Genomic DNA, 18,783 nt, shown 5'->3' with positions numbered 1-18,783 from the left:
TACTTGTTCAGAATCTTTTAAAGTAACTTGCAGGGGAGGAATATCTAACATTCCTCTATTGCCTCTTCCTGCCCATACTCCAGGATTTATTAGTTCTCGATCTTCCTCGCTTAATACATACAATTGAACCCCGATACCCGATTCCTGTGGTCTGGTGCCGATAGCCAATTGGTCCTGTAAATCTCGTCCTAACAAACAAACTCCAGCTTGGGGAACTAGTAAAATATCCTCTGTTATTACCTTTTCTCCCATTTGTATTCTTACATCTCTTAATACAGAGACTGTAAAGTCTCTTCCTCCTACTCCCGAAACTATCACTGTCCCCTCTATCTTAACACCCTCGGGTGGTTGTAAAATACTAGACCGGGCTGCCCCAGAATCTACTAAAAAGGTCATCTTGTCACTGTGGGGTCCTATGCTTAAATTTACCAATGGTTCTCCGTGCAGCCCCACGGTGTGTATTGACTGATAACTGTGACCCCCCCCCCCTTTTCATAATCTGCTTCCATCTGTCGGACTCTGGCTTTACCCTACCCTTAATTTAGTCTATGTGTCATCTGAGTCCAGCGTGTTTGTTAAATGAAGTGATAGGAGAATCAGTTTATTACACAGCACAAGAATAAAGCTTAACAGAGCTCTGGTTCAGTCGTTAGTTCATAGGTCACCTGCACAGTGGAGCTATTCCCCAAGACTGACCTCTACTGTCCAGTCTCTACAGTTTATATAGCTCAACCTTATACAGAACAAAAGTTGGCTTCCTTTGCTAGATTTCATTATCATACAGAACAAAAGTTGGCTTTCTTTGCTAGATTTCTTGCATAAGATTTATCACGTAATTTCCTGCTCTGCAGTTATCTGGGGTGTAGAGCTTTTGTATTTTGGGAGCAGGCAATTCTAAACCTACTGTAATCAGCCAACTTTGCTACATACTGTGGCTGCCCCTTACTTACATTACTCTTTCCCTTCACCAAGAGGTAAATATTAAATTGTTACTTAGTACTGGATTCATGTATACAGACTGAATAGTACATAAGCATATTTTCTACATATTTTCTATGATTAATTAACCCCTATATTCCAACACATCAGTGCGTAAGGTCGCGTCTCCCTGGCTTGCATTGGGCACTCTCTCTTAAAATTTCACACCTCCGTACTAGTCAGGGGCACATTTACAAAACCGAGACCCATCGGAACTTCCCGTAAAGGTCTCATCCATTTAATTTCTGGCTTATCCTCTCCTTTATAATGTCTAGATTCCTGCTCTCTGGGAAATGAATCAAAGGGTTCTGCCCTTCCCTCCCAGAGGGTCTCACACTGTTTTGAATCAAAGTCTCCTCCCTCTCTTGTCAATTGAGGTGGTAATCTAGTACTTTGTGAACAGGTCATCATACCACCCCTACTTTCTTCTCTTTTCTCTAGCTGTGGGGGAGGAGGGGAAGGTGCAGAAGGGTAGGGCATAGGAGGGGGGGGGAAAGATAGGAGCCGGCATAGGAGGAACATAAGGTGGAGGAAGGGAATGTAACACATCCCATCCTTGTGTTTCAGGGACAAAAGGTTCCTTATTTTTCTTGTCCTTGCATTCCTTTTCATTCAAAACCAGTTGATCAAACGATCCCCTGAGTCAGCAGGCTGCATATTCCCTGCTCTCAAGATTATCTCTTTGGTTTTGATAGAGCCAGATGTTCAATGCTTGACACATCTAGTCATCCTCGGATCCGAGCTTTGGCCAATATACTGAACTCCCTTTTATCGGACTTTTAACCCATTCCAAATAGCAATACCTGACCATGGTCAGTTTGTCTTTCCCACGGGTTCTCCCTGCACCCCAATCAGATAACATTAATCCTAACGGACTTTGCTTGGTTATCTGATCCTCCCATCCTTACTTAGGACTCTCTTCCTTACTACTCACACCTCCCATACTAACAGGTAAGTAAAATTTCTCTTACCGAGATCCAGTAGCTTATCCTCTCCTTTATAATGTCTAGATTCCTGCTCTCTGGGAAATGAATCAAAGGGTTCTGCCCTTCCCTCCCAGAGGGTCTCACACTGTTTTGTATCAAAGTCTCCTCCCTCTCTTGTCAATTGAGGTGGTAATCTAGTACTTTGTGAACAGGTCATCATACCACCCCTACTTTCTTCTCTTTTCTCTAGCTGTGGGGGAGGAGGGGAAGGTGCAGAAGGGTAGGGCATAGGAGGGGGGGGGGAAAGATAGGAGTCGGCCTCTCGTTGTTTGTTCTCAATGCCTCTTCTCGGATATCACTTGCTTCATCCACTGACCAGGCACCCTTCGTCCGTGAGTCCAGCTGAATCAGCTGGGGTGCACCTACCCCCGTCGTCGGCCACTCTGTTAGTGGAGGGAGTGGGATCCCGGACGAGCCCCCATTTGTTAGAAACAGAAGTACCTTCACAGAAATTGCTCGAGACAAAAATTGAGAACAAAGAACATTTATTATACAACAATGCAAAGTTGGGTGCTTTCCCCTTACCCTGGGAATACACACATACACTGGGGCTCATCCAACTTTTATACAGTTCATTTCATATAGGAATACCCTCCTCTTACATTCTTCTGCCTCCTGGATAGGTTTGGCATTAGGCAATCCTGTCTGCCTACGTGCTGTTTCTGTGAACTTGGAGGACCAGGGGGTATCCTGTCGGTGTCTCATCATGTCATTATCCTCATTGTCCTTATTCACAAACCTGCCTTTGTTCTAATTTACACCTTCCCGACCCTCAGGGCTACAACCTCTTCATGTGTAGAACTTGCTAATACTGTCTAGGGGGCTTACTAATTACATATGCAGAACCTGCTAATTCTATCTAGGGCTAGAAGACCCTTATCTTATTCAGACTAACTTTACTTCCTACATTCTATTATCTATTATCTATCCTTATCTTATTCATACTGGTGAACTTGCTGATTCTGTCTAAAAGGCTAGGAGACCCTTATCTTATTCAGACTAACTTTACTTCCTACATTCTATTGTCTATTCTTATCCTATTCTTACTGGCTTTATTAATTGCACATATATCTATACTAGTTTCCTCATCTTCATATTTTCATATCAGTTTTTGCTCATCTCTCATAATCCTCACTTTTCTTTTAGATCAGTGTTACTCATCTCTCACATAATCAAATGGCCAGTCGACACAATAGTCCTCAGGTGAATGTGAGGTGAGGCGAGAAGACCACGGTTTATATTGGGGTAGGCGACGGTGGAGCCAAGGGAGGAGCCAGCCATCTGAACAACACACAGGCAGTGAATTCCAGTTCCACTGGTCCACAGAGCTTCTTGTTTAACTGCATTTGGCAATTACCTGTGCTGTGTTTTTATCCAGATCTGTCTCTGATGAATGCCTGAAGTTCGAGGTCCTTTGCACAACTGAGTATCACCAGGTAATTGTATTGTTAACAGCAATTCTCTTTCAGCCACAGTTAAGACACAATGCTGGAAAAACCCATTAGGTCAAACAGGGTAACCTTATATAGCAGAGATAAAGATAATCAACATTTCGGGCATGAGCCCTTCATCAAGGTATGAACCAAGTATGGCCAGGTGCTCTGTTCGAGGACACCATTTGACCAGCTTAGTTTCTTCCAGCATTGTATTTTTACTTCAACCTCAGCGTCTGCCTGTTTAATTCTTTCAGTCGCACCTTGGGTAGAAGATGCAATCAGTGGAGAGCATTCAACAAAATGCCCTGTCCTTGAGGATGAATGTAGATCAGGAGGGATGCAGTCCAGGCATTGAGCCACAATCTAGGGTAGGGGCAGGGGTGTTGATGGCAGCCATAACTGACCCTTCGGGCCTGAGCCCTTCCTCGAGGTACGAGAAGATGCGGGCAGGCGTCTGAACAGAAGAGTAGGGGGGGTGTGTATTGGCGAGGCAGGAGAATATAGGTGGAGAAAGGGGTAGCAATGAGGGGAAGGAAGGATGGCTGGGTGGGGGAGGGAGGGAGAACTAGAAAGACAGGAAATGGCGAGGGGAAAGAAAAGGCGAACAGGTGGAAAGCAGAGAAGTCGATGTTCATGCCATCTGGCTGGAGGGGGGCCCAGAGGGAAAATAAGCTGTTGTTCCTCCACTCTGCGGGTGGTCTGGGTGGGATAGTACACAAGGTGATGGACAGACATGCGAGTGGGGAAGCGTGACTTGGAATTGAAATGGTTGGTGGTTGTGGACGGAGAGGAGGTGCTGAGTGAGGCGATCTCCCAGTCTGCGCCCGGTCTCTCCAATGTAGAGAAGGCCACCAAGGGAGCAGCGGACGCGGTAAATCAGCCTTGCGGACACACAGGTAAAGTGTGGCTTCACTTGAAAGGCCTGCTTGGGGCCCCGGACTGTGGTGAGAGATGAGGTGTGGGCGTAAGGGTTGCACCTTCTGGGGGCACAGGGGAAGCTGCTGGGGTGGGGAGGGATGAGTGTGCGAGGGAATAACATGCAATTAACTACAGCCACCTTCCAGTTGATTCCCTCATGCACTAGAGTAACTAATCTTCATTTCCTGTTCCTCCTCCCTCCCCCAATAACCCCCATCGTCCCCTGTAAACAGTTCCGTCGTTACAACGCATCGGTCTGGGTTTCCACACGAGTGAATACCACCCGAAGCGGGGGCCGTAGAGTCTACAGAAAACTCTTGATGAAGTACACAAGAGGGTTAAACTCAGAAGGTATGCAAGGGGATGCAGGACATTTTCTGTCCTCTTCCTCCCCCCACCGCCCCCCTCAACAAATGATCATGTGCACATCATCAAAGTGGTATTAAAACTCTCTCGAGCACCGTGCCTCAGACCCGAGCCTACAAGTCTCACATGAGTTTGACACAGCTTGTGATTTCTTACTTTTTTTTACGTAACATGCTCCCTTGTGGTGTTTATAGATGGCTGAGAAATGTCTTTTACTCAAGGTGTATTTACAGTACATTATTGTGGGGTTCATTATATCTCACTACAGCACAGAGAAGACAATTATATTTCACCATCTTTTAGTCAACTACTGTATTTTATCACCTAATTCATTAACATTCTTTCACAAGAAAACCCATGCGGGGGAGGGGGGTATGTACAGACCATACCGGGTTTGAACCTGGGCCGCTGTGTGGCGTTAACCTGGCTGGCATGCCCAGAAACGATGCCAAGCCATTCTCATCAGTACCTTTCCCTATCCCTTTGTTCCTGCATCTGGCGTGCCCCCTTGAGTATTTCCCCACTAATCGTACTGAGGGTCAGTTCACAGGTTCGTAGGGAGGGGAATGAGCCCCGAGCTGCGTACAGTGAGCGTGGGAACCTGCTCCCTCGAGCTTGAGGCAGCAGACTCAGATTTCACATACAACCCTGAGATTCTTCTTCCTGTGGGTGAGGCAGGATCGCCATTTAAAAAAATGTTACTGGATATGTAAGCAAATTGACTGTGCAATGCAGAGAGGGAAAAAAAATAAATGAAGTGCAAAAGTAAAAGTCTTTAAACGAGTCCCTGATTGAGTTTGTGGTTGAGGAGTCTGATGGTGGAGGGGTTCCTGAACCTGGTGGTGCGAGTCTTGTGGCACCTACACCTTTTTCCTGATGGCAGCAGCAAGAACAGAGGGTGTGCTGGGTGGTGGGGATCCTTGGCGATTGCTGCTGCTCTCCCACGGCAGCGTTCCCTGGAGACTAGCTTTGCCGCTGATCTCCTCCACAGTGGCTGTGGTAGGGCACAGGCCATCAGCTTGCCCTGCTTCAGGGCTCAGCCTGTGCATTAAAGACCAATCCTCTTTCTTACCCGGGATTCTGTCCGCTGCAACATTGAACCAGCAACAGGAGTCCTGTGATGCCTGCCCATTGTTGATGGGGTGCTGTCAAGCGATGATAAAAAAAATAATAGATTTATTGCCCTAGACAGTGTAAGCACACATCCACTGGCATTTTTTTTGCTGCAGCCAAACAGGTACTTGTAAAGAAAACTGTAAATTAAATTAAAAATTGACCATTGAAGAGATAGTGAGTTATTAAATATTCACTATATAGTGCAGGAAAGTGTCTTGTAATGATGCAGACCTCCTTTTGTGATGTCATAACAGTGTAGATAAAGATAGGCTCTTTCAAACTGCTGTGTTAAATGGGGTTCCATTGGGCAACTCGCCTGGTTAGCGCCCCAGTTATGCGGCAGTTAGAAAGGGTCTGATCGGTTCAACCCCGTCGGAATACAACCGGGTCCCTGACCCACGTCAGAGGCCATCGGGGAACTAAGTGAAACTTACCTAGGTCGCATCCACAGGCGATTTGAAAACGAAAATGGGTGACCCACTTATTCCTGTGGCTTGCGTGCGTGCATCACCGGGCAGTCGGCATCCGAACGTCCGGCAGCACTTTCGGTGAGCGCACGGCGTGTCATTGCGGGGGTGAGATCCCCCTTAAATCACCGGGTTGGCAATTTAACAGGTCGTTTCCCCCCGCAATTTAAAAGGTATGTCAGCACCTTTGCCCCATTAATCACACCTGGGACCCAAGAGGGCGACCCAGGGGCTGCAGTTTAAAAGAGGCTAGTATTGTAACAAACATGAAAGCATTTAACTTAGTCCACCATAAAGCAGATAGAGTTGCCACTTTATCCAGCGCCCCTCACAGAAACGAGGTCCCAGCAAGGAACGAACTGATTTACAAGACCAGTGATCGAACCACTGAGCTATTAGTGTAGCGGTTAGTGCAGTGCTCTTCCCCTCTCACCAATCATCCCCTTGGTGCCTAATCCTGCGACCGCAGGAGATGCTCCACTTGCACCCACACCTCCTCCCTCACCACAATTCGGGGCCCCAAACAGTCCTTCCAGGTGAAGCAACACTTCACTTGTGAATCTGGCAGGGATTGTCTACAGCATCCGGTGCTCCCGCTGCGGTCTCCTCTACATCGGACAGACTGGATGCAGACTGGCAGATCACTTCATTGAGCACCTCAGCTCTGTCCACCTCAATAGTGGGGGGATCTCCCAGTGACAACACTGGAGAGTGCGTTGAAAGAACCAAAGACTTGTTGATCCAAACCAAGGTTTAACTAAAAGACTGGAGCATATCACAAGTAGGTCAACCAGTCCAGAATGACCTGGTCTGGCTAGGAGCAATCCTTTAAGACCTGCCAGTAGGTGTGTCTATGTTCTCAGCCAATCACAGTCATCCTACACTACAATCTATACATATACACATTGGTGATAGAATCTGTACTATCACACACACATTTCAGTCCCCTGACCCATTCCCTTGCTGACGGTGCCTGTCCATGGTCTCATGCACTGCCAGACTGAGGACCCCCCCCCCCCGCAAATTGGAGGAACAACTTCTGTCTGGGCGCCCTCCAACAGGATTGCATTAATATCGACTACTCTGGTTTCACTTGCCCCTCCCCCCATCTTTCCCTATGTCTTCTTTCCCCAGCTCTGTCTGTCTGTCTTGTTTCTCTCTCTAACCCCTTATCCCTGTTCTCCTTTAACCCAGATCTGCATTCACAGAGCCAACACCACCTCCCCCCCCCCCCGCCCCCCCACCCCCGTCCACCTGCCCAATCAATACTTACCTTTCCAAATCCAATGGGTCTGTGGGTCTGTCCTGCACCCCCTGCCCTTTCTTTTAATTCAGGAGCCTGCCTGCTTTTTCCTCATAACTTGAGGAAGGGCTCAGGCCCGAAATGTCGGTAATATATTCTGAGGAGTTCCTCCAGCATTTCTCTGCTCCTACCAGCCTAATGCTATTACAGCACTGGTGGCCTGTGTTCGAATCCGCCGCCAACTGTTAGGAGTTTGTGCGTTGTCTGTGTGGGTTTCCTCCAGGTGCTCCGGTTTCCTCCCCCACCATTCAAAAAACATATGAGGGGTTTGTAGGTTAATATGTGTATTGGTGTGGGACAGGCTCGTAGGCCGGATGGGCCTGTTACCATGTCTAAATGTCAAAAAATTAAATAAAATGTATGAATCTTAACTCAGTCAGTCTTTATATATTTAATAACTTAATCAGGACAAAGGATCAATCAGTTGTTTAACCTGCTTAACAGCTCTTTAAAATTAAAATTACCAAGAGGTAAATTAGATTAGCCATGATCGTATTGAATGGTGGAGCAGGCTCGATGGGCCATTTTTGGCCTACTCCTGTTCCTACTTCCTATGTTCCTATGTTCCTAAGTTCAGGTGACTGATAGCCGTGGGAAAGATGCGGTTTTTGAACCCAGATGTCCTGCTTCTGTGACACAACTTGTTCTGGCTTTGGGCGCCAAGTCAAGGTGACAGCCTTCACTTTTCAGATGATCGTCCATCCGTGCAGAGCTGTTGGGCAGAGCTTGGAGCTCTCCGATGTATTTGTTGATCAAGTTCCGATTTCCTTTCCCTCAGGACTAAGGTTTCAAAGTACTGGACAATTCCTCAAGTCGGTTACTGAGGGCGGTGAAGTCAGCTTACACTTGTTGCTTCCGAAGGAGCTTCAGGCAAACCCTCCAGCACCCATAGACAACCAAGTAAGTGACGGTTCAAGCCTGGGATGACGCTGGGCTACCTCAGGCAGCCAAGCCAAGGGTCACAGACATTAGGGGCATTTAAAAGTCTCTAAAGCTGCTTTCAGGTGCAATCGCTCCGAGAATGCACCTGCAGAAGCTGCCGCAGGTGTGTTCGAATCGACATTCAGGTTGCAGCGCTGAAGGTGCTGTTCTGGCGCCTGAAAGGGCCGGCTGCAGGAGAGGCACCTTGGAGTGGACATCGGCTCCTGTCAACTGTTGCCTTAGTCCCGCTCGCTGTCATGACGCCATTTGCAGCACGTTGAGGCTGAAGCAGAAAGGAACGCAGGATCATGGTGGGGCCTGGAGCAGAGAAGAGAAATGTCTCTAACGTGCCGAAAAATGCGACCGTACCGGTAAATGCTGAGTCTCCAGTTTATCAAAAATCGCACCAAAGTGTCTCAGAGTGTCGGCGTCATCACGATGTCATAAGCCTGCTCCCTAGCAGCCGCTGCTGCTTTAAGGTGCCTCGGGGGACTGCTCGGAAGTGGAGAATATCCCTCCCCGAGGAGGGTTGAATAAGTACTCCTCGGGGCAAGGTTTTCCATTTTCAGGTGGCTTCCTAACAGCCGCATTCAGGTTGAATAGACGGCTTTACGTCGGAGTATTCTGGCCACCTGAAAGCGGCTTACAGCAGGCGCAGGGTTGGAATAAAAATAGGGGGCTACGGGGTAGGGAAGGTTTAGTACTTTCTTTGGTAGGAATATACGAGTCGGCACAACATCGAGGGCTGAAGGGCCTGTACTTGTGGCATAATGTTCTATGTTCCTTGTATGTTGTTCCTCTAGTTTGTGTTGGGCCTCACTCTTGTCAGTAGAGAGAGAGTTGATGACAGACAAGGAATGTGGGAATGGGAGAGGAGTGGGAATGACAATGCAGCCAAGAGGTCAGGGTCAGACTGAGCGCGTGGAATCCGCAGAACACCCAAGAACACCCAACAAGGCTACGGACTGGGCTCGCAAACATGGAGGGGGGGGGGGGGCTATCTCCAGCGGCAAGCGTGAGGGACAAGGTTGGATGAAGTGAGTGTGGACTATTTGCCTCATCTGGAAGGGATGCTCCGCCATGGTGCAGGGGAGGGGTTGCACTCCCCTGTTGTTGTGGGGTAAATTACCAGGGAACAGGACCGGTGTGTGGGGGAGGGACGAGCAGTCGCCGAATTAAGCATGAACATTTGCAGATGCTGTGATTGTCGTCAAAGCACAAAAAATGCTGTAGGGTTAAGGTATTACCCTTGAGGAAAGGCTCAGGCCTGAAAGTCAGTTATTCAGTATATAAAAGCACAGCATTAGAGAAACCCAGCAGGACAAACAGGCCACACCTCCTCCCTCACCACCATTCGGGGCCCCAAACAAGTGCAGCAACACTTCGGCTGTGTATCGTCAGAGTTATCTTCTGCATCCAGTAAAGGTCCCGCTGTGGCCTTCCATACAGACTGGACACAATATGGAGATGGCTTCGCAGAGCACCTTCACTCTGTCTGCATCAGTGACAGGAATCTCCCACTTTCAATTCAGCACCCTCTCACATCTATCCATGGCCTCATGTACTATCCCACCAAGACCACCCACAAATTGGAGGAACAGCACCTCAGTAATCTCTCCGGATGGCATTAACATCGACGTCTGCGGTTTCTGCTGGCCTACCCTCCATTCTCCCTCCCTTCCCATTCTCTTTGTCTCCTTTTCTCCGACTCTCCACACCTCCTTCCCTCTCCATTCACAGAGCCATTCCCCCCTCCCCTGTTTTCTGCTGTGCCCTCCCTCCCTTACGCACTTCCTACCTCCTCCCCCTGCTCCTCCACTATTTTGTTCGGGCCCCTGCCTACATTGACGAAGGGCTCAAGCCCGAAATATTGGCTATGAATCTTTATCTTTGCTACATAAAGGACACTGTTTGACCTGCTGAGTTTCTCCAGCATCGTGTTTTTACTTCAACCATAGTGTCTGCGGACTTTCGTGTTTTACAAAGTTTATCTATCTTTACCTCCTGTGGACTCTCCAGCATTTCTTTGAGTCGGTCAGCCTTGATCCCAATGACTGGGAGAGCAAGCGAGAGAAGTGTCATGAGTCCAAAAGATCCCAAAACCCAGCAGCAATAGATATTCACCATGACAAGTAGTTACTTAAACAAAAGTTGTTTTTAATTATCTTTAAACATGAAAACAGAATTAAACTTTAACTTATCACTATTAACTTAACTAACCTAACTTAACCCCCTTCTAATTTCTAAGTGCATGCATATGTAATGTGTGTGTAAATTTAAGAAAAGTTCTTTGGTTCACAGTTCAATCTCACTTCTCATTCTTCCAGGTTCACTAGTTGCAGGCAATTCTTATACTGTGCACAGAATTTGACATGTGTAAAGTTCACCAGGCTTTGGTGCTTGAAAGGTAAATGTTTACCGCTCAGGAAGGTTCTCGTAGGTTTGCAGAGAGATATGTGTTGTTCCAGGATTTCCACAACTGAGGTACCACCATTAGTCACTTCAATGTCTTTCTGATGAAACTTGCCCATCAGGGTTCTCTAGATGATAACCTCTTACTTTCAGGCTACTGCAGAGTTCCTTTCTGTTCTGCTTATTCCAAGAGAAACATCAGACAGATAGCACTTCCAGCCATTCGCTACTCTGGAGCTTCTGTTTCGGTTCCAACCAGCTTCTGGCTTGTTTCAGCTTTCTGTGTCATACACAATGCATGACTCCCCCCCTCCTCTCTCTCTCTCTCTCTCTCTCTCTCTGCGCCAGGCAGCATGTCCTTCTTGCTCTCACTTGTAAAACCCCTGACCTTCTCCAGCAAACAAAAGGAGTTTGTCTTTTGGTCAATCTGTTGTTTTTAGGTAAACAAGAACCTCTCAATGTGTTGTTTTTAGGTAAACAAGAACCTCTCAATGACCTCTGAGTGAGCACTTAGCAGCGAGGTCAAATGCCCTACAAAAAGGTCCAATACAGACAACCTGGCTCTGTCTGTTCTTCCAAGACAATAGTCCATTCATTTCATGACATCATTTCAATTATCACCTACTTGTGAAATAAGCATAGCATTCACAGTTCCTCTTCAAAGAACTGTGGATAGTGGATATGTGATCTGTTTTAAAATGTGTGTATGTATGTAACCTACACTAATCTTACCAATTTATCTCCCAACATTATTTCCAAATATTCCATCACAGTACCTTCGTGTTTTACATTGTTTATCTTTACCTCCTGTGGATTCTCCAGCATTTCTGAGAGTCGGTCAGCCTTGATCCCAATGACTGGCAGAGCGAGCAAGAGGGGCAAAACTGGCCAGTTTCCGTTCCCAGTTCTGAGGTTCTCGTGTCCCCTCGCTCTTTCAGGTGTTTATAAAACGATTCTCCAGGATGAATGCGTTTGTCAAGGAGATCAAGGGAAATGCCAGGATCCAGGCAAATATCTTCAACTGCACACTCACTGAGGAAAACGCCAAGTTCAATAATTCGATCTTCTTCATTGCCAACTGCAAGAGGTAGAATATCCTCCTCCAAATGTTGTCAGTCTGAACAACCGGGTAAAATATGAGAATCTGCAGACACAGAGATTGAACTAAAAAACACGGTGCTGGAGAAACTCAGCAGGTCAAACAATGTCCTTTATATAACCGTATAACAGTTTACAATGCGGAAACAGGCCATGTCGGCCCTCTGACTCTGACCCGGTTCACTTGAACAACTGCACTAGTTCCCTCCTCCGACTCTCCGTCCATAACCCTCCAACCCCCTCATATCCATGTACATATCTAACCTTCTCTTAAATGACAGAAAGGACCCTCCCGCAACTATCTCCTCTGGAAGATCATTCCATTCTGCCACCCCTCTCTGAGTGAAGAAGCATCCTCTAACATTTCTCCTAAAGTTTTGCCCCCTTACCCTTAACTTTTGCCCTCTTGTTCCAACCTCCCCTTCCCTCAGGGGAAAGAGTCTACTCACGTCTAATCTATTTATTCCCTTCATAATTTTAAATACCTCTGTCAAATCCCCCCTCAACCGTCTACATTCCAATGAATAAAGTCCCAGTCTCCTTAATCTTTCTCTGTACCCGAGATGTTGTAAGCCAGACAACATCTTTGTTAAGATAGAGCAATGATAAAGATTCAGAACCGATGTTTCGGGCTTGAGGTATGAATGAGCAATATGTAGGAAGATGGTGGAGGGAGGGGAGGTGAGAGAGGCAGGGGAAGGAGCACAGACCCATAGGCTAGAGATAGTAGATGGATAAGGGGGGGGAAGGGGGATAACTCTGTGAATGGAGAGGGAAGGGGGTGAAGGTGCATTTCTGTCACCTACAAAACGAACCCAACACCAGACCCCTTGCCCTCTTGGTCTTCCCTAGAGGCGGGTCCCTCTGTGACTACTTCTTCCACTCATCCCCTCCCACCAATCGCCCCCTTGGCACCTTCCCGTGTGGTCGCAGGAAGGGCCACACATCCTCCCTCACCACCATTCGGGGCCCCAAGCAGTCATTCCAGCGAAGCAACGCTTCACTTGTATATCTGCGGGGGGGAGGGGGGGGGGTTCACCTACCGCATCTGGTGCTCCCGTTGTGGCCTTCTCTACATCCGAGAGTGGACTCAGTCTGGAAAATCGCTTCACTGAGCACCTTTGCACTGTCTGCATCAATGACAGGGATGTCCCAGCAGTCAACCAATTTAATTCTACACCCCATTCCCATGCTGACCTTTCCGTTCATGGCCTCATGCACTGACATTATTCCGTCTGGGAACTCTACAGCCGGGTGGCGTTAACATCGACTCCACCATTTTCTGCTAGACCACTCCCCATTCTCCCTCTACTCCCCAACCCTCTCCCTTCTTTCCTCCAGCTCTCTGCCCCTTTCCCTCTCCATCCAAGGAGCCATCCCCACTCCCCTGTTTGCTTGTGTGCCCTCCCTCCCTTATCCACCAACTACCTCCTTCCTGTGGGTCTGGGCTCCTCCCCTACTCCACCTCTGGCGCCTGCCCACGTTTTGCTTATACCTCAACCCGAAACACTGGTCATCTTCACGGTATAAAGAACCTGCTGAGTTTTCAGTGAACAATCTGTTCGTCAGTCCTTGTACAAGAACTCACTCTCTGCCTGGGATCCTTGTACATGTTTCGCAAAGCAACGACTGAAGTATTTTAGACCTGGTTTTAAGGGGACTTCTGTAAAAATGCTGCAGGAACTCAGCCAGTCTCACAGTGTCCATAGAAGGTAAAGATACATCTCCGACGTTTCGGGCCTGAGACCTTCTTCAAAGTAAAAGTAAAAAGCAGGCAGTTGTTTAAAGACGAGAGAGAGAAGGGGGAAGACTGGGAGGGAGAGGGGTCCGGACCAACAGACAAAGGTGTTCATTGGATATTGTAAGAGGAAAGGTGAGAATTGATTTTGGCTCTGGGAAAGAAGAGGGAGGGAAAAGTAGGGGAGGGACAGAGAGGGAGACAGAGAGAGAGAGAGAGAGTGTGACACAGACAGACAGTCTGAGGGGGGGAAAGGTGACAGGGGGAAGAAGGGGGGGTTAACAGAAACGGAGAAGTTGATGTTAATGCAACTGGTTGGTGGGTGCTCAGTCAGAAGATGAGGTGTTCTTCAAACAATTTACGGGTGGTCTCAGTCTGACAGTGCATAACTGGGGGTAGGCGTGGAATGGAGACATTAAAGTGACTAAGTGTGAAAGGAAGGTCCATGATCCCTTGCCTCATTCTGGAACAGGAGCCTGTCTGCATGTCTGGAAACCTGGCGCCATCTGCCCCGGAAAAAATGAATAGGTGACCGGCCGCACTACCAGGTGGTGTCCTGGAGACGGTGGCTATCGGGGGTGACAGGTCCCAACCATCAACTTCTCACGGGCCATCCCGCGGACTGTTAATCAGGGCGATGAGACTGGCGCTGGGGGGCGGGTACCTGATTGGCAGACAGGATGGTGCAGTGGGTGGGCAGCCATGGGGATGCTGCCCACAGCTTCTCCACCCATCTATCTGCTTGCGGACAACACCACTGCATGGGGTCGGCGCTGGATTCCCACTGTGAAGGGCAGGAACACATCCGATGGGTTCCCACTGCTGCGGGTCTCGGTGTTCACCCCCCACCCCCACCTCAGTCCCAAGTGCAAACCCCCTCATATTCCGTCTGCACCATCCTCCGTCCCAGTTCAAGGACTTCATGTTAGTCCGACCTCACATCTTATTGCCTCAGTAACAGATGGAACATTTCCCCATTCCCCTCGGAACACATCACCCCTGCCCACCATTGCTGTGGGACGGGATCATTTGAACCGTTTAGTCCCTGGATATAGTTGAGATCTTTCAGGACTGAAAGGCGTCCCCTCCTGTTGTCTCTGTCTGTCTATGTTGTACCGTGAGCCAACACCACTCCGTGTATCTGTGGATCTTCCTCTGCATCACAGACCTCTAATGGTTCATCTTCTTCACACGGAACAGGGGCCTGTTTGAAGAACGGAAGAAAAGAGAACTTTTCCGGCGGTAAGTGACAACTGAAATGGTCTGTGTAAATCAGTGGCTTTCAACGATTTTCTTTCCACTCACGTCCCACCTGAAGTTATCCCTTTGCCAGAGGATGTCAATGATTAGTAAGGGATTGCTTCAGGTGGGATGTGGGTGGAAAGAAAACGTTTGATAAACACTGTTTTAATTGTCCCTAATTGACTCATTATGTGCATGGTATCATATCCCCAAAGGAAATGGGGCAATGACAATTATTCTCAAGCAAAATATTTCAGTAACAATTAGATCTAGACCAGTAATTCTCAATCTTTCCTTCCCACTCACATACCACCTGAAGTAATCTCTTACAGAGCAGCGATGGCCTAGGGATGACTTAAACTGGGATGTGAATGGGAAGAAAAAGGTGGGAAACCACTGCAGCAAATGAACTAAAGGGGATGTTGCAAAAACACGATGCTGGAGAAACTCAGCAGGTCAACCTCTGTCCTTTATGGAGTAAAGATACATCACCGACGTTTCGGGCTTGAGCCCTTCATCAAGGTAAAAGGGGCTGTAGTTGAGGTTGGGGGCTCAACCTAAGGGAGGGGTGGGTATGCTTGGATGGTGAGGATCAGAAGCCCCTCTAAGTGCCACCAAGATGTCAGAGAATATATCACAAATAGCTTCAGATATTTACACTTTGTCGGATGGTAATGGACTAGTCTGAACAGGTGTAAATAGCTGACACAGGGGCGTTCAGGAGAGAATCACCAGATCGGTTGCAGAGATGGGGGTCTTACTGCATCAGGGAGATGGAGTGGGCTTGGGACCATATCCACAGGTGATTTGCTCGGTTGGATTTAAGAATGAGACAAGGGTGCGCAAACGGTTGCAGGACAGATCCACGGTGTTCACATCAGTCAATGGCACGACCACCTGAATCCATCACTAATGCAAAAAGATGGGCTGGTCAGGTCCCTGAACCTTCATCGGGAGTGGGGACGTGGGGAAACAAGTTGGTCCCCAGGTGCAGTGATGGTGTGGGGAAGAAGGGGAGATGGAAGAGAATACCTGTGATAGGGTGAGACCTGACCAGGGGATGTGGTGCTGCTGCTTTACTGAGTGCAGAAAGATATGAAGAAACTGGGACAAACCACGGTAGTGGGTTGGATAAAGGAAGGGGATGGGTCAGCATACAGGATGGAGATTGAAAACCAGGCTGAATGGTGCCCCAACAACAACCTTGTACTCAAAGTCACAGAAACGAAGGAGCTGATTGTTGGTTTCAGGAAGGGAAAGCCAGAGGTTTACAATCCAGTGATCACTGGGGGATCAGAGGTGGGGAGGGGGAGCACATTTAAGTTCTTGGGAATCTCCATCTGGGAGGAACTTTCCTGGACCCAACACACCAATGGCATCATGAAGAAAGCACGTCAGCGCCTCTACTTCCTCAGGAGTTTGCAGAGGTTCGGTATGACATTAGAAATCCTGGCAAATTTCTGGAAAGGTGTGATGGAAAGTGTGCTGACCGGCTTCACCATAGTGTGGGATGGGGCCACCAATACCCCTGAGCATAAAGCCCTGCAAATGTTAGTGGACATTGCCCAGGACATCCCCACTATTGGGTACACCTACAGTGAACGCTGCCATCGGAGAGCAGCACCAATCATCAAGGACCTGTACCACCCAGCACACGTTCTGTTCTCGCTGCTGCCATCAGGAAAGAGGTGGAGGGGCCACAAGACTAGCACCCACCAGGTTCAGGAACAGCTGCTGCCCCTCCACCATCAAACTCCTCAATGACAAACTCGATCAGGGATTCATTTAATGACTCCTTCTTGTGCACTTTATTGATTTTCTTGATCTCCCGGTATTGCACAGTCAGTTTGTTTACATTTGTGATGTTTACACTTCTTTACTTGTTTATGCTGTGTACAGTTTAATTTTTGAACGACCAATTAGTGGTAATTCTGTTGCCCCCGCGGGAAAAAAGAATCTCAGGGTTGTATGTGATGTCAGGTGTGTAGTCTGACAAGAAGTCTGATGTGGGATTTAAAACTGTGAGATGACGAGGACGGTGCTGCAGAAATCGGAGACCAAAGAAATGCTGGAAATGCCCAGCAGCGGGTGGAGAAAGAAAAGCTGAACCAATGGCACAGACAATGTTGTAACAGGTATGTCTGTGACAGGTTGGAACAGTGAGAAGGTGCGCCCTGACATTGTTGAATTGGACGCTTGAGTCCTGACGCCGGCAAAATGCCCGGACGGGGGATGAGCTGATGTTTGGCACAGCTTGTTTTGGTGGCTAGTGGTTCAAGAGTGGGGGTGGACGCGGGATGGAGACATTAATGTGACTGTAAGTGTGAAAGGAAGGTCCCTGATTCCCTGTCTCTTTCTGGAACAGGAGCCTGTCTTCATCTAACCAGCTGGAGTCCGGGTGAGTATGAATTGGAACATTATGTGTGGGATCACGGCGGTTAGGGTTGATTGGGACTCGTCCTAACGGAGGGGTGGCGAGCGCTGTGCTGGCGATCGACAGAAGCCCCTCTCGGTGATGCCGAGAGAAGGGACACTGCAATATAGATGCATATTTTAGTGGTAATGAAATAAAATAGGCGCCGACCTTGGCACTGGGCAAGATCGTGGTTCACACGTGGGAGTTGGAAATGGATTGACCGAGCGGGACATTGAGGAATTGTTCAGATGTGGGACTCGGCATGGGATGGAGAAATTGAAATTCATCTGTAAAATGAAGGGATCTTATTCTTTGTCTCAATCTGGAACAGGAGCGGTTCTGAATTTGACGAGGACTCGTCGGAGTGAGTATTGTTATGAAGCCGAGAGGATCCCAAAAACCAGCAGCGATAGATATGCACCACAACACAGGGTTATTTAAACAAAAGTTGTTTTTAATTATAATTGAACAAGAAAACATTATTAAAGTTTAACTTATTACTTAATCTACCTAACTACTTAATCCTTCCTGCACTAAGCACAGGTGTGTGTAATGTCCATTTAAGAGTTGAAAAGTTCTTTGGCACACTGTCCAATCTCACTTGTTGCAGGCAATTCTAGTACTGTGCACAGAAGTTAGCATTAACAAAGTTCACCAGTCTCTGGTGCTTAATAGGCAAATGGTTTCCATTCAGGAGGGTTCTTGCTGGTTTTCGGAGAGAGAGATTTCTTTTCCAGGACATTCACAACTGATTCCTTCTCAATCAGTCTCGCTGATGAAATTTGCCCCCTTCAGGGTTCTCCTGATGATCCTCTTTCTTTCAGGTCACCCTTCACACCACCAATCTTCTCCTTTGACCAGGCAGCCTTTCAAAGCTTGCCAGATTGTCCCTCTGGAATGGATTTCTGTCTCCTCTCTCTGTTTCACACCCTCCCTCTCTGAGAGCAAAACTCTCCTCCTCTGTCTGCAAAAATCACAAGCTCTCCCAGGCTAGCTGTATTCTGGAAATTTGTTGCCTCCTGCAAAAAGCACTCTGCAAAAGTCATGCAAAAATTCTCTGTTTTAATATGTGTGTGTGCAAGCTGCTCTAACAATTCCTCCCAAACCACCTCTAAATACTCTGTCACGGTATGAATTGGAAAGGTGTGTGGGAGATCGGGGTGGTTCATGACTCAAGTGTGGGTTGGGACGTCCTCACGGAGGGGTGAGAGGACTGCGATGGTGAGAGGCGTAGCCCCTTTCCTGATGATGCCGTTCCAAGGTGAGCCAACGTTGGACATGGCTGTCCTTGGGTCTGTGAGCGAAACCTCCTCCCTGGTTCTGTCCAAGACCCGAGGATCCACGTTGCAATCCCCCCATAATGTGTTTGGCCTCAGGGCCGGAACC

The 18,783-nt window shown here is 48.0% G+C and overlaps 1 protein-coding gene across 4 annotated transcripts in view; it reads left to right on the top strand.

The window, feature by feature from the left end:
* The window catches only part of LOC138754797 (uncharacterized), a 79,318-nt gene that overhangs the window by 41,886 nt on the left and 18,649 nt on the right, over nucleotides 1-18,783 (top strand). For 3 of the 4 annotated variants that reach the window (XM_069919619.1, XM_069919617.1, XM_069919618.1), the window contains 7 exons: nucleotides 3,343-3,400; nucleotides 4,552-4,669; nucleotides 8,349-8,470; nucleotides 11,842-11,990; nucleotides 14,940-14,981; nucleotides 17,347-17,379; nucleotides 17,729-17,761. In XM_069919619.1, the coding sequence (XP_069775720.1) occupies nucleotides 3,343-3,400; nucleotides 4,552-4,669; nucleotides 8,349-8,470; nucleotides 11,842-11,990; nucleotides 14,940-14,981; nucleotides 17,347-17,379; nucleotides 17,729-17,761 (555 nt within the window). The remainder of the gene's footprint in view (nucleotides 1-3,342; nucleotides 3,401-4,551; nucleotides 4,670-8,348; nucleotides 8,471-11,841; nucleotides 11,991-14,939; nucleotides 14,982-17,346; nucleotides 17,380-17,728; nucleotides 17,762-18,783) is intronic. The other variant, XM_069919620.1, reaches the window with a different exon arrangement.

Source organism: Narcine bancroftii, chromosome 2, assembly GCF_036971445.1.
Source record: "Narcine bancroftii isolate sNarBan1 chromosome 2, sNarBan1.hap1, whole genome shotgun sequence".
NCBI lineage: Eukaryota > Metazoa > Chordata > Chondrichthyes > Torpediniformes > Narcinidae > Narcine > Narcine bancroftii.
The sequence above is the reverse complement of the archived record's forward strand: the minus strand, read 5'-3'. Positions and strand labels throughout refer to the sequence as shown.